The 13,053-nt window shown below is 31.8% G+C and overlaps 1 protein-coding gene across 8 annotated transcripts in view; it reads right to left on the bottom strand.

Annotated features, from left to right (window-relative positions):
* LOC127737716 (fat-like cadherin-related tumor suppressor homolog) overlaps positions 1 to 13,053 on the bottom strand; it is a 50,921-nt gene that overhangs the window by 20,576 nt on the left and 17,292 nt on the right. For 4 of the 8 annotated variants that reach the window (XM_052248567.1, XM_052248571.1, XM_052248568.1 and 1 more), the window contains exon 3: positions 5,283 to 5,358. In XM_052248567.1, the coding sequence (XP_052104527.1) occupies positions 5,283 to 5,352 (70 nt within the window). In that variant the 5' untranslated portion in view covers positions 5,353 to 5,358. Of the gene's footprint in view, positions 1 to 5,282; positions 5,359 to 5,582; positions 5,731 to 9,438; positions 9,594 to 13,053 lie in introns of those variants that run through there. The other 4 variants (XM_052248569.1, XM_052248573.1, XM_052248570.1 and 1 more) reach the window with 3 other exon arrangements.

Here is a 13,053-nt window from a genome sequence, read left to right as displayed (position 1 = left end):
CCAGTTTAATTTAGTGTATCTATTAAAAAAACATATATACATATGCTAGTATATATCTTCATCTGTCACACTTTCCCAAACTAGGACAAATTTCTGTACGTAAGTTAAGTAAAAGAATAAACCGACAAAGACTTTCTAGTAGCTAAACGTCATATTAGAATGTAACATTAATTACATCAACTCACTGTCATGTGATGACAGTATACGTAATTTGGTGTTGGAGAACACAACTGTTTGACGCCATGATTTGTTCTCTAACAAGAAGAAACAGTCAAAATAGAAACTAAATACCGAATATAATGCTTATTTGTCAAGTGCTGATATATATTAACAGCATTCCAAAATGTCAATTATTCGTCTTGGTGTCACTCAACTTCAAGTTCATTCTTTGTAGACAGCTCTGTGAGTTCTATTGAGATACTCTAGGCTTTTATTATCACAAAGATATTATCTTATTTATTTTATATTTTTTTGGTTTTCAGAAACTTTCGTCTCAATCGTGCCTGTTGAGGGCTTTTTCAGAAATACGAGGAGTGCTTATGAAACAAATATCATACGGGGTTATGTGCTGTTGCCATAACTTAACTTAATGGTTCGGAAGTATACATATGTTAACAATGGATATAGTCTGGACTTAGTTGCTCAAATCAGTTGACCAATGAATAAAACCTGTCTACTGGATACAGGCTTAATTCACTGGTCAACAGTTATCCAGTGGATAAAAGTTTCAAGCAACCCAGTCCTGAGGTCTAACGCGCTCAATACTTGCTGACATCTCTTTCACCCAGTTTTTATGCATATTTCGTTTGTTAAGTCAGTTTCCTTTTTATTGAATAATTTGACTATGTCCCTCTCTTTTTTGTGTGAAAAAGTGTGAGCTTCAAAATATCAGAAGGCGAAGCGATATAACTAATGTATAGTGTTCGGATTGTACAAAACTGAGGGACAAAAAAAGAGGATACTGTTTTCAGGTGTAAATCACATTTGTATTTGTTATAAGCAGCGTGTAACGAGCAACACGACAGATGCCACTAGTGGAATAAGAACTGCTTTCCCTTCCGGAGCACCTAAATTTCACCTGATTTGGCGGTGTTCTTGTTGCTCAATCTTTAGTTTTCTATGTAGTGTTTTGTGAAGTGTCGTTTGTTTGTTCGTCTTTTTCTTGTTTGTCATTATGTTTTCCTTCTTTCTTTGACTTATAATGTTTGATTGCAGACTTGGTATATTCTCCTTTTTTTATTAGAAATACAGTTTAATAGACAATGAAATAACAACTTCATGAAAATTAAAGGTTCAAGCCTACTTAGACGAGTATTTTTTCCAGAGATTTTATTGTGAAAAAAGGCATATTTTGTAACTGTGTAAATGGTATTTAGATATACTTTATCTTATACAGGTTTCAATGTGCTGATATTCTCTAATTTTGATTTCAACACTGAGCTTTTTCAGGGTACAAGGAATTAATATTCCTTTCTCAGTGTACTTATTTCAAAATCAATGGATTTTTGGCCATTTTTGTAGGCGCCATTTTGACGTTTCAAAAAGTTGTTCTTTTTTTTTTTTTTTATCTTGGACACGTTAGTGGAGCAGATGCTTTTTTCACCTCAAGAAACAACTGAGTTCACTCCCTTGGGAGGTTTGTGTTGCTCAGTCTTAGTTTTCTGATCAATTTTTGTTGATTGATGTGTATTTGTTCTTCGTCTTATCTGTTCTAATGAAGGCCGCACGGTCTTGAACAATGAGCAAAACCAATACCGCAACTCTGACCGTAAAATATCTGTGAAAAGCCCCGGCATGACAAACTGTCAAAAACTGGGAAAACCAACGGTCTGAATTTTGCGAAAAAATAACATATACATTGTAAATGAAAATAGATATAGTAGACAGCAAAACAGGACAACCACTGAATTACAGGCTCCTGACGTGGGACAGGAACATAAAGAATGTGGCAGGGTTAAACATGTTTGTAAGTTCTCAACTCAAGAACATAATGTCAAAATCAGATGGATATTGCTTTACTCATCAAATCGGCACGAAGTACAGCAAATACATCTAAAAGACCAGAAAAACACAAATTACCGATCTAATTGTGCTCGCAGCAACAAAAACCTAGTTCAAAGTAGATTTCAACAAAGAAATAAACCATGATTTCAAAAACTGAAATATAGAATCAGTACACATCCAAAGGATTTAGTGTAAAGACTTCATAAACATTCTTATTGTCTCATTGGCACTCATACCACATCGTCTTATTTATATTAGAAAAGCAAGACCGAGTTCAATGCCAAAATATTAGTTTTGACAGGATGTAGGGCCAATAGTTTTTATAAAGCTGTATAACAATTTATATTTAGTCATGCTTTAAATAAGTTTATTTAAAGGAACAATATATTAAGCATACATGGATTGTAATTTAATTTACGGGCTCTATAAACGACACAGACGTTACAATTTCGATGTAAACTCCGTTTTTTTATAAGATAAGGTACAGCCAAAATATAAACGAAATCTGTTTATCAATGAAAGAATTGAGTAAAGGTTTTTTTTTAAAGAAATAAGCGGTAACGACATCCTTTACTTAATAATTTATCGAGTGATACATAGATTGTTTTCATTGAAATCATCATTACAGACAGGGACATAGCGAACAAAACGGAAAATATATACACCGAAAGATGGGTATAAGTGAACTGCATCCTTCAAAATAGGACAATTAACAATAAGGAACTCATCTCTTTTGCTGTAAATTTTTGTGTAGATTTTCCCGTGCGAAACTGAAATATACAAATCTAGCCCTTTTCAATTGAGAACATTCGATAACACAGTCGCATACTTTATCCGGGTAATGTCACTTGTACCCTTTCCCATGCAAAAGGTTGTGTATAATTTAATTGTTAAACATATCTTGTGCGGTATGTGCTACTCCTAATGAATCATCTGCGAGTATGCTGACACCATTTTTGCTTAATTAATAATAATTCTTAGCAGGGTTTGAAATTACGTCTTTAGTCACTTTTGAAATTGTTTCTAATATATATATTTTAACACTTTTCTAAATGATCTGACACTTATCGAAATAAGACAATATAACATACGATCAATTATGTACAAAAACGTTTCTTGATTTGTCTAAACATAACTGATCATGATTTATGTATTCAAATACAGATGGATCAGAACATTTACACCATGCAATGGTTAGCTAAGTGCCAGTCTTTTGGTGAAAGACAAATCAAAATAATGAATTCGATAAACCACTTAAAAAGAAGTGAAGCGCGTTGTATGCCTAACATTCTTCGTGTGCCTGTTCTATTAAAAGTCTAAGTCAATTATTATTGTTGTTCATGCTAATTGTTAAAATAACGTTTTTATGAAAATAACGTAGCCCAGTGTTCACTCGCCAAAAAGCTTCATAAAACTCTGTAAAAATAGGGCTTTTTAGAGGCAAAATACAAGCTCTAGGGTAGTAAAATTTGTCTGAAAATTTTCAACGAAACTACGGAAGTTTCAAAATTTGAGTCTCATTTTTTTTTTAAATAGCATGGTTACATATGTTTTTTTCTTCTTCAAATACATCATCTATTAAACCTTGCAATAAAACTCAAAATTACCAGAATGACATACAATGTGAAATTGGACCCACTTTCCTTAAACATCGATGTATCGTATTTTGACGTCTTGTAATCAATACAGTAAGTTGTTTCAATATATTACACATGTATAAATTCAATATTGAAAGTAATATTCGACTAACTAAGGTACCAAATATATATTGAAACGAAACGACCTTTTGATCAAAACCGATTTTAAAAGGCTGAAAAAATTAACAAGCAAGTCATGTTATGTCTTTTTGTAAATTTTTAAACATATCCACCAATGCGGGAAATCCACTGCTGTTAAGACATAATGCTTGCAGTCAATCCAATACTGTTCATTCAGTACCTTTTGTTTTGCATCGCTAAATTAACGGCTACTGGGAAGGATACAAATAGACTGATCTGATATTAATTTACCTTGATCGAAGTGTCTGAATAGTACTGAATTTATTGTTATGGTGGATATGTCGGAAAAACTAAACATGACTTATAAATTTATTGTTCAGTCTTTTAAGATCAAAATCCTCAAAAGTGGTTGTTTAAGACTAAAATTCTTTATAGTAGTCATTTTGATATTATCTGGAGTTTGCTTCCATTTAGTTTTTACCTGAAGTAAATATTGCATACAACGATCAACAATTTTCTCAATGTAAATACGACACACAGTTACTATATAGGAACAGCTGCTTTTAATATATCAAACAAGAAAAAATGCCTCTTAAAATGATATAAATTAATATAAGAAATTCATTTCCACCATTTTTGGATGATTTCCTGAAAGGTTGTTACAGCAATGTAAGATTTGACCCTTCACACATGCAGCAGATTTGATTTACAATTACTATTTGATAACTATTTCCTTAATCATATATATTGGATGACTTTATTGCATGTTAGAATCTATTATGAATATCAAGCTGTAACATTAACAACGATTTCTATTCAAAACACTCGAAGGGATTTGGTTTTTGTTTTCTTTCTTTCTTTCACAGAATGCAATTGCATTTAAATTTTGTTCTCAGCTGAATGTTAAGGTTATAGTCCAGTCCAACATTGCTTGCCGATGTATTTATATGCATTAGGACAATATAAATATTTGCTATCCTGTTGAGACCAATTTTTAAATCACAATTATTGACTGGACAAGTAAACTGGTTATTTAATCTTGTTTATTTGGACTTTTTAAAATATTTAAATTACTTTTCTATCTTAAATACGTTTGTAATCTGATCGTGAATGTTCACATAATATACACAAAATGTAGATTATATCAAAACTACTATACAAAAGAAAATATTGACGTTTAAAACGTTACATTATATTAGAAGAATGCGTGTTTTTGTTATCAATCAGTAGGTGTCCTTCCAAAACATTTTGGCCTTGGTTCAGCCATTATATTGAATGATCAAGTGCGACATAGATTTGTAAAATTGCAATTATATAAATTCTATATATATGTTCACTATGTATAAAAGTTTGAATTTAGAATATTGACAAAACCAATTTCGATGCATGCACTCGTCATTTTGAAAACAAATAACCGTAGCATAAATGATGACCAATACATAAGTAAATAACATCTTTTTATATCGGACTGCTTTACAATTTTACAATGTTTATAATATCGTACATAATTCACATTTAAGTTCTGAGTGAGTTAAATGAGATGAAAATAATTTGACTTACCCGTTGCTTCTATCTGAATTAGAAATCCTATCAGACTGAGACAAAACAAATGCCCCTTCTTAATCCTCATAGCTAACTGAAAAATAGATAAAATTTTGTCATTCCTCATAATTTTTAACAAATTTGTATAACTTTACACACATTATAAAAGCCAATTAAAATCCGCTGACTCAATTTTCCTGGAAGTTAAATAAACATTGAGCAGCGTAAACAAAACAATTTGGTCGAAAGGCTAATTGTTCTGTCTGAATAACATCTCCGATGCCAACAACTTATTCCGAAACCTTAATTAATACACACATGCTACCCTGGTCCAATCAATCCAATATCCTAACTGGCTTCTTCATCACAAATGTTCAGTCAAATAGTTGGACATTGAACGTTTCTTAAATAAACGAGCTTAGTATACCATAGAGATGGATAATATTGGAGCGTTCTGGTATTTTACTAAATATTAAAAGGTTTATTCGGGTGAAAATTAAGTGGATTGACTCTACCGTAGTATGTACTTGGTAACTTGACTTGATTTTATACATATGAAAAATGACACAAGCTGACAATCGGAACATCTACGCTTCAGTGGAAACTTACAGGAGTGTGTATTACAAACATATCTTTTTCCGCGACAGTATAACAATTGATGTCAAATCGATCATATTAGCAACAATCAGTGTAATTAATTTTAATCTGTAAACTGCATCAGCAAATTATTTTTCAATAAAATTGATGTGTTGGCGATAGAGCACGGAATTAGGAATCGGGAGACCAGCTATTTGACAAGAAAGGTTAATTGTCGATTTCAAAGCAAAAAGAAAACTTTGACTAATGGTAGAGAATGATAACATTGAAAAATCAATTACTTTATTGCAGGGATATGCCTTTCTCATGGCATATCTAAAGCGTGCATTTGAAAAGTAGAATACAGCACCAGGGAAAAAATTAATAGCTCCAGTCGTCAGAAGAAATGTGATTAGAGTTAATTAGGCAATGAAATTACATAATTTTCGTTATAACAATTGTAGTATAGTTTTCGACTTTAACTAAAAGCACCGATTTTGGCTCAATACTGGGGTACTAATGTTTCACCAATCTGCATTTGAATTGATGACACGCCCAGTCTGAACTCATAGCAATAAATAGAAATGTGCAAATCCATCGATTTGATAAGAATTATAACTGATATTATATGATGCATGTGACGCAACTCCTTTAAAACCCTTTTTCTTCGTAAATACATTCCCAATCACTTAAAAGTCATTTTTTTACGAGTTGATAAAATACTATCTACCCGGAGTTGCTTGTGGCTATTTTATTTTCATGTTTACCAGATCCAGCCGAGATGAATTCGTTTTATACACATTAAATTATTAGATTTGCTTGTCCAGTAATGGTTAAATAAAATAAATTGTAATGTTTTATTTCGATATGTGGCTAAAAATTTATATGATAATTTTTATACGTTTATAACATTCGTGTCTGGCGCCTGGTAAAACAGTAACGTCTAAATATATGTTTATTCTATGGTTTAAATCTCTTTTGTGTCGCAAACGTCTCAAGTGAATTTAAAATTCACATGCATGGACAAGGAACGACGCGAGGAAATAATTCGAATACTCCTTTCCTTTCTTCAATGATTTTTTTTTTCAAGAATGTATACCCCAAGAATAGACTGGTGTATAGAAATCATAATTATCCCTTTGTTTTCTTCTAGCAGACAGCAAAACCTTTCCCAAAGTAGAGTGTCCGTTTAGTTGTGCGAGATGAATAGATTAACCTTCAACGTTTCACTTAAAGACCTCTTGCAACAACTCTTTGAGGGGTCCGTAGTTGACTTGTTGCACAGTTAAATTCCTGTTCCTATCCAATATACCTTTATTTTCCAGTGTCATTCAAAATTTTCCCGCCCTTCATCTCGGTCGATTACCTTGCAAGACCTACTTAAGGTATTTACTGTCAATTTGTTCTGTTCCTAAACATGCATGAAACATTTGTCACTGACTGCAAATCAATTACTCATCACTAGAACATTAGAAGCTTTAAATAAATGTTCGTACAAAATGCATTGTGCACCCAATTAATTTTTATACTAACGTGAGGTGTTATCAGTGTCGTAAAAATGTCATTCTCTTTCTAGTCCTATCTCATGATAAGTATACAGATGACATCCCCTTTAGTAATGTATTATAAACCACCTATGATTTCAGATGACATCCCCCTTTAGTAATGTATTCTAAACCATCTATGATTTCAGACTGAATTAATTCAGTATTTGGTTCCATTGAGTCTTTCTAGTATTTCATTTTTGATCAGGATGAGTTCTAAGTTTTTTCATGCCGAATATCTGACGCCATTATTATCCTCATTGTTTTCTTTCAGTGGAAATACCGATATGTGATTTTCATATGACGTTTGCTCACACCCACAGAACACATTCTCAGTTTGCATTTACAAATTCTTAAATATGTCATGATTTTAACTGAATCTCAGTCTTATAAAAACAATTCAAAATGAAAAGGCCAGGAATAGACAAGCTGATACAAAAGGAGACAGGACCAATAATGGAATCATTGTTTAAATACACAATGCAGTTTCATTAATTCACGTTTCATAAAAGCGAGGGGAAACTGATCATAACTGAAAGTTGCGTAATTACAGACCAATCAATCGATTCAAATAACCCTTTCTTCCCTTTGGTGTTAGTTTCAATTTCTGCTGCTTTAGGTAATCAATTATATAATCCTTCTTTATGAAAAAGAATAAATTGGAAAAGGTTGTACGCCACCTACTTGGTTCCCAATAGTATTTATGACATTTGGTAGAACGACTTTGAGCTTTACTATCGCCATTTCTTCAATTGCAAACGCAATTTTATGTCTTTTGATCGTAATGGAATTTTAACCAATAGAATTCGTATCAATATTAATTCAAACGTATAAAAGATTCTTCACATATAAAACCAAACATCTAGATAAGCGAAAACAGATCATGTTGCTTTATCGGTCGTAAACGATTATCACATGCAGTTTTTCCAGTCAGTAACACTCTGCATTTTCCAATATTAGGATAAGCTATTTGATCTGCTATATTCCCACTATTAATAAAATAATTAATTACTTTTGTTGATAGGAAGTATGGTTTGGAATCAGAGGATCGAGAAATCGAAAGCAATGTTACCATGTATCCGATTACAAAAATCAAAGATCGTATTACAGCAGCGTGCTGTTATATTAAAGTGTACTATTCAAATATCATCTTCCAGAAAAATTGGTACCGTTAATGTTATTCCATTATGAAACTTCTATTAGGTTAATAGTCAAATACCAGGTAGAATATGTAATTGGAGTTACTTTCTAAATAGAACAGTTAGTCGTAACACATTTGAATACACAACTGAAATTTAATACGGATAATATAAAAATAAGGAGATGTGTATGATTGCCAATCAGACAACAATTCCCCAAAAGACCAGAGGACAAGGATGTAAATAACTACATGTCACTGTACGGCTTCAACAATGATCAAAACCCATACTGTATAGTAAGCTATAAGCGGGCTCTGGGTGACAAAATATGAAGGAAAAAACACTTCAGGGAAAGCTAACCGTCTGATTTATTACAGGAGAAATAAACCATAAATCATCATCATCATCATCATCAAAAGTGCATATTAACCAAAAATTGAATAATTAGAAGACTGGAATGTGGACTGGCTACCAAATCTTAAGATTTAATTTTTGAGAACACAGTTGTAACCTCTTTCGTGTTCTAGTTTCAATCCGTCTGACACTTAACGCGACATAAATTTAATAACGTCATTTACAACTTTATATTGTCACTAAAATCATACTCAGAACTTTAAAAAACCAATACAAAATTATTCCAATTTTACATTCAGGTCATTTTAGGAAGGACATTTTCTCACAAGATATTTTACAAAAAGGGAAAAATTGTTTTGAGAGAGAGTGAAAAGACTCGTACAAGATATAATTAAATTCATTGATGCTCTCGCTATCGTATGGTTTATGCTCCATTTTTTAAAGATAAAATAATGTAACATGGCAAACAAAGAAACAAAATCATTGCAATTCTCATAAAACATTGACGTTTCACCACGAGAGAATTATTACAGGTCTTGTAGGGAAAGAAAAATGACTTACATAACTCAATGGAGATGTCCAATTTCATAATCCACAGTTTGATGTCCGAAACAAAAATGCGTAAAACTGTAACATTGATCAAAATTAGTTATCAGCTGTCAAAAGTGATTTTGAGTTGATTCATAATATTGTAGAAGAATGATATAGTTGAGGTTTGCGTGTACCAATTATCTTGACTAAGGTTTTGATATTTTCGATGATGCTGGTAATTTTTGCAGCAAGGCTGAGTCTAGTCCTGATATTTTTTCTAGCCGGTCCAATTTGAATACTAAACTAAACCCTCCTTCTTGAATTAATTGTGAAATGTCCACATTTTTTTGTCAAAAGATTGACCGATCAATAGTACTGTTAATCAACAGTCGTATAGGAATACCTGCTTATCCTAACGAAATATTGATATATAAAGTTATTTAATGGAATATGTGGTTAAATAGATACTTAAATATATCATACAGGTGCAAGTTATTCGATTTCTATTGATCAAAATTTCATTAAGAGAAAATTAACATCTCAGCTGGGATAATAAGCACAGTAAATATTGAATGGTTTATTGATACGTTTTTATATATCCTTACGTTGAGAACTAGAGTGTTTAAAGTGATATTAATTGTTGCATTTTAGTCTATTTTCAGCATTGGAGAAGTAGGGGTCATTGTCTAAGATCTTCCTGTTTGGTGAGAAATAAACCTTTAACTAAGGAAAAATTGTACGAACAAAGTAATCTTCCTTATCTTTCTGTTGTTTTATTTGCTTACAGTTCGAACTGCCTTAATAATAAAGAATGGTGGAAAAATCATTGCACTTTAAGCTTGAATTATCATGACGATATGGTAATCTGTTAAGTACTTTTGCAGTAATAGGTTTATGCTAATTTATTTTTCTTTAATTTTTTTTCCTGATAGTGCAAAGATATGGATCAACCAACAAAAACAAATAAACATGCATTGTGCAACTAGAAATATAAGATGACTCCAAATCAATTCAAAGTTAATGTATTGAAATTGCTTTAATATAAAACGAAGTTGTCTTTTTAAATTGCAGGAAATTTGTTAAAAATTTTTGAATATTACTTTTACTTTTAACCATGATCTTATTGTTCACAAATTTTAATACAAAGGGTCAAAAGTTTCTAGATGTTTGGTACGAAAATGGTTTCAAGCTAAATTGTCTCCTTAAAGCAGGCGTCTAATATTTTAAACTTGATGTAACATGCTTTCTCACCGTTTTACACATATCGGTTAACCTGTCAGAATGTTCATGAATTTTTGTTTGCTTTTTGCAGACATATCTCCATAAACCCCATTCAGTCAGCCAGGATAAAATTGTAATAGTTTACATCTGCCTGATATACCATATTGAAGCAACAAACACCAATATGGCATGTAATACACTTTTATTGTTTTTGGGGACGTTAAGAAAATAGTTGAAACAATAAATATAATCATCTTCCACAAGACCGGGAAGACCATGGTCATTATTGTACTCTTAAATAAATAGTAAACATCAACAATTAATTGCTAATACAAAGAATTTTTTTTTTATTTTATTTTATGTGCATGTCCCTGTCCCAAGTCAGCAATTTCGTCCGTGGTTTTCTGTAGCTATATGTTTTTGCACTTTTGATTTGGTACTGATGGCAGATTGTTGATACTCTCTGTTAAATTCAATCACAAAAGTTAACTTCATAAACTCTATAGAGTTTGACATATTGCTGACCTATAGATTTATCTATGTTGGTTTTTTTGCGTTATAGGGTTGCTTTTTAATATCCCATCTCTTTTTAATTCCTACGCGTGATCTTTAACAAAGGTTATTCGAAGGAAATCAAATTCAATTTAATTTACATTGATATACAATTTTTTTCTTATTTAAAATACATCGATTTCTCACTTTTTCAAGATTAAAAAAGATTAATTACAATCAAATCAAGATTCAAATCTGTGGAATGAATGCATCAGGGAATGATATATCACTGTATATTATATATAAATTATTCAGTTTTAGTAAATATCCATAAGACTATGAAAATAACTAGTTTACGCCATCGTTAACTTCTTATTTTTTTCCTTTGATACACAAAACATATGATCATGAAATTTCAAACATTTCATTAAAATGTAATTTGAAAAGAAGCTGTTTATTATGTAAAAATTTAAAGTAAAAATGTTTATGAACAATAACAATGAGACATCTTTAACACTTAACTTAACCAATACACATCAGGACGATCCTGGCACATTATCGTTCAATACACAGGATGTCATTACGAGGTCATCATGGACCGATCACATCCAACAGTGACTAGAGGGTATACTTCTAACACCTGCTTTGGTCTAAAGTGTCGAATAATTGATCAGATAGAAATAATATGTACTCCGGAGAGATGAAATGATACTGGTCTATTACTATAAGTCACATTATGACAAGAGCATGTTGGAACAAAATATTTCAAATAGTTTCTTGCTTGTGATAGCGTTTTATACGAACTTTTCAAAGACTTGACCATATTAGAAAATACCCAACCAATTGAAACAACATATATATTGTTTTTGTTATCGTTTAACTGGTTAATTCATAATCAAGCAAAAAAGCGATGAAATGAGAGAGGTAGCTTATCATACACATATCTTTGTAAGATACGTAGTATCTCAATGTTAAAATACATATAAGTAAAAGAGATGTGGTATGACTGCAAATGAGACAACTATCCTACAGAGTCCAAATGATGCGGATTTAAGATAATATATGTCATCATACGGACTTCAACAATGAACAAAACCCATACTGTAAAGTCATCTATAAAAGGCCCCGACATGAGACAAAATGTGAAACAATTCAAACGAGAAAACCAACGGCCTGTTTTATGACAAAGCAATACACGAGAAACACATATGACAGACAAAGTTTTAAAACAACCAATCACAGCCACCAAAATACAGGTTCCTGGCACATGTATAAAGAGGATTTGATGGAAGGTTTGTTCTGTATTTGTGTGACCGAATGGTGCAATGTTGACCGAAAAGAAACTACTGTTAAATAACGCGTGTTTCTTTTCTTTTTTAATTATTCTTCCGAAATTACCAGAGTTGTTTATTGTAAGAAGAAAATATTCTAAACTTTACAGTTATGTCACGGAGAGAACGAAAAATTAGTTTTTCATCTGGTTTATCAATAAAACCTCCCGAGAAGTTATGAGATGTCATGATTCCAATTTAAACTTAACGTAATAATGACCGGACAGGCGTTTTCATCTAAAGAAAACTACTGAAACTGCTAATTGCCTGGTGTAATGAGGTGTAAAATAGCAAGAACAAATGTTAGAACATGCAAAGTGATTAATTGTTGATAAGCATGTCAAACGTACCATGCAAAAAAGTACGATTCTAAATTTATAACGTGACCTTAATACTTGATGGGAGAAATATTGATAACTTTCCTCAACTGAAAGAATTCAAGAATGGCAGCACGTGTTGGAAACCATTTTCTGCATGTGCTAGAACTTGTGGGGTGGCAATGAAGGTTTACAGATAAAACATTTAGGACATGTAATTCCTTTCTTCACGGCAAATAAATTAAGTAATGCCAAGAAATATTTTGTACGACCAGAAGAAAATG

This window comes from Mytilus californianus, unplaced genomic scaffold, assembly GCF_021869535.1.
Source record: "Mytilus californianus isolate M0D057914Y unplaced genomic scaffold, xbMytCali1.0.p SCAF_4, whole genome shotgun sequence".
Classification (NCBI taxonomy): Eukaryota; Metazoa; Mollusca; class Bivalvia; order Mytilida; family Mytilidae; genus Mytilus; species Mytilus californianus.
This window is presented reverse-complemented; position numbering and strand designations above follow the sequence as displayed.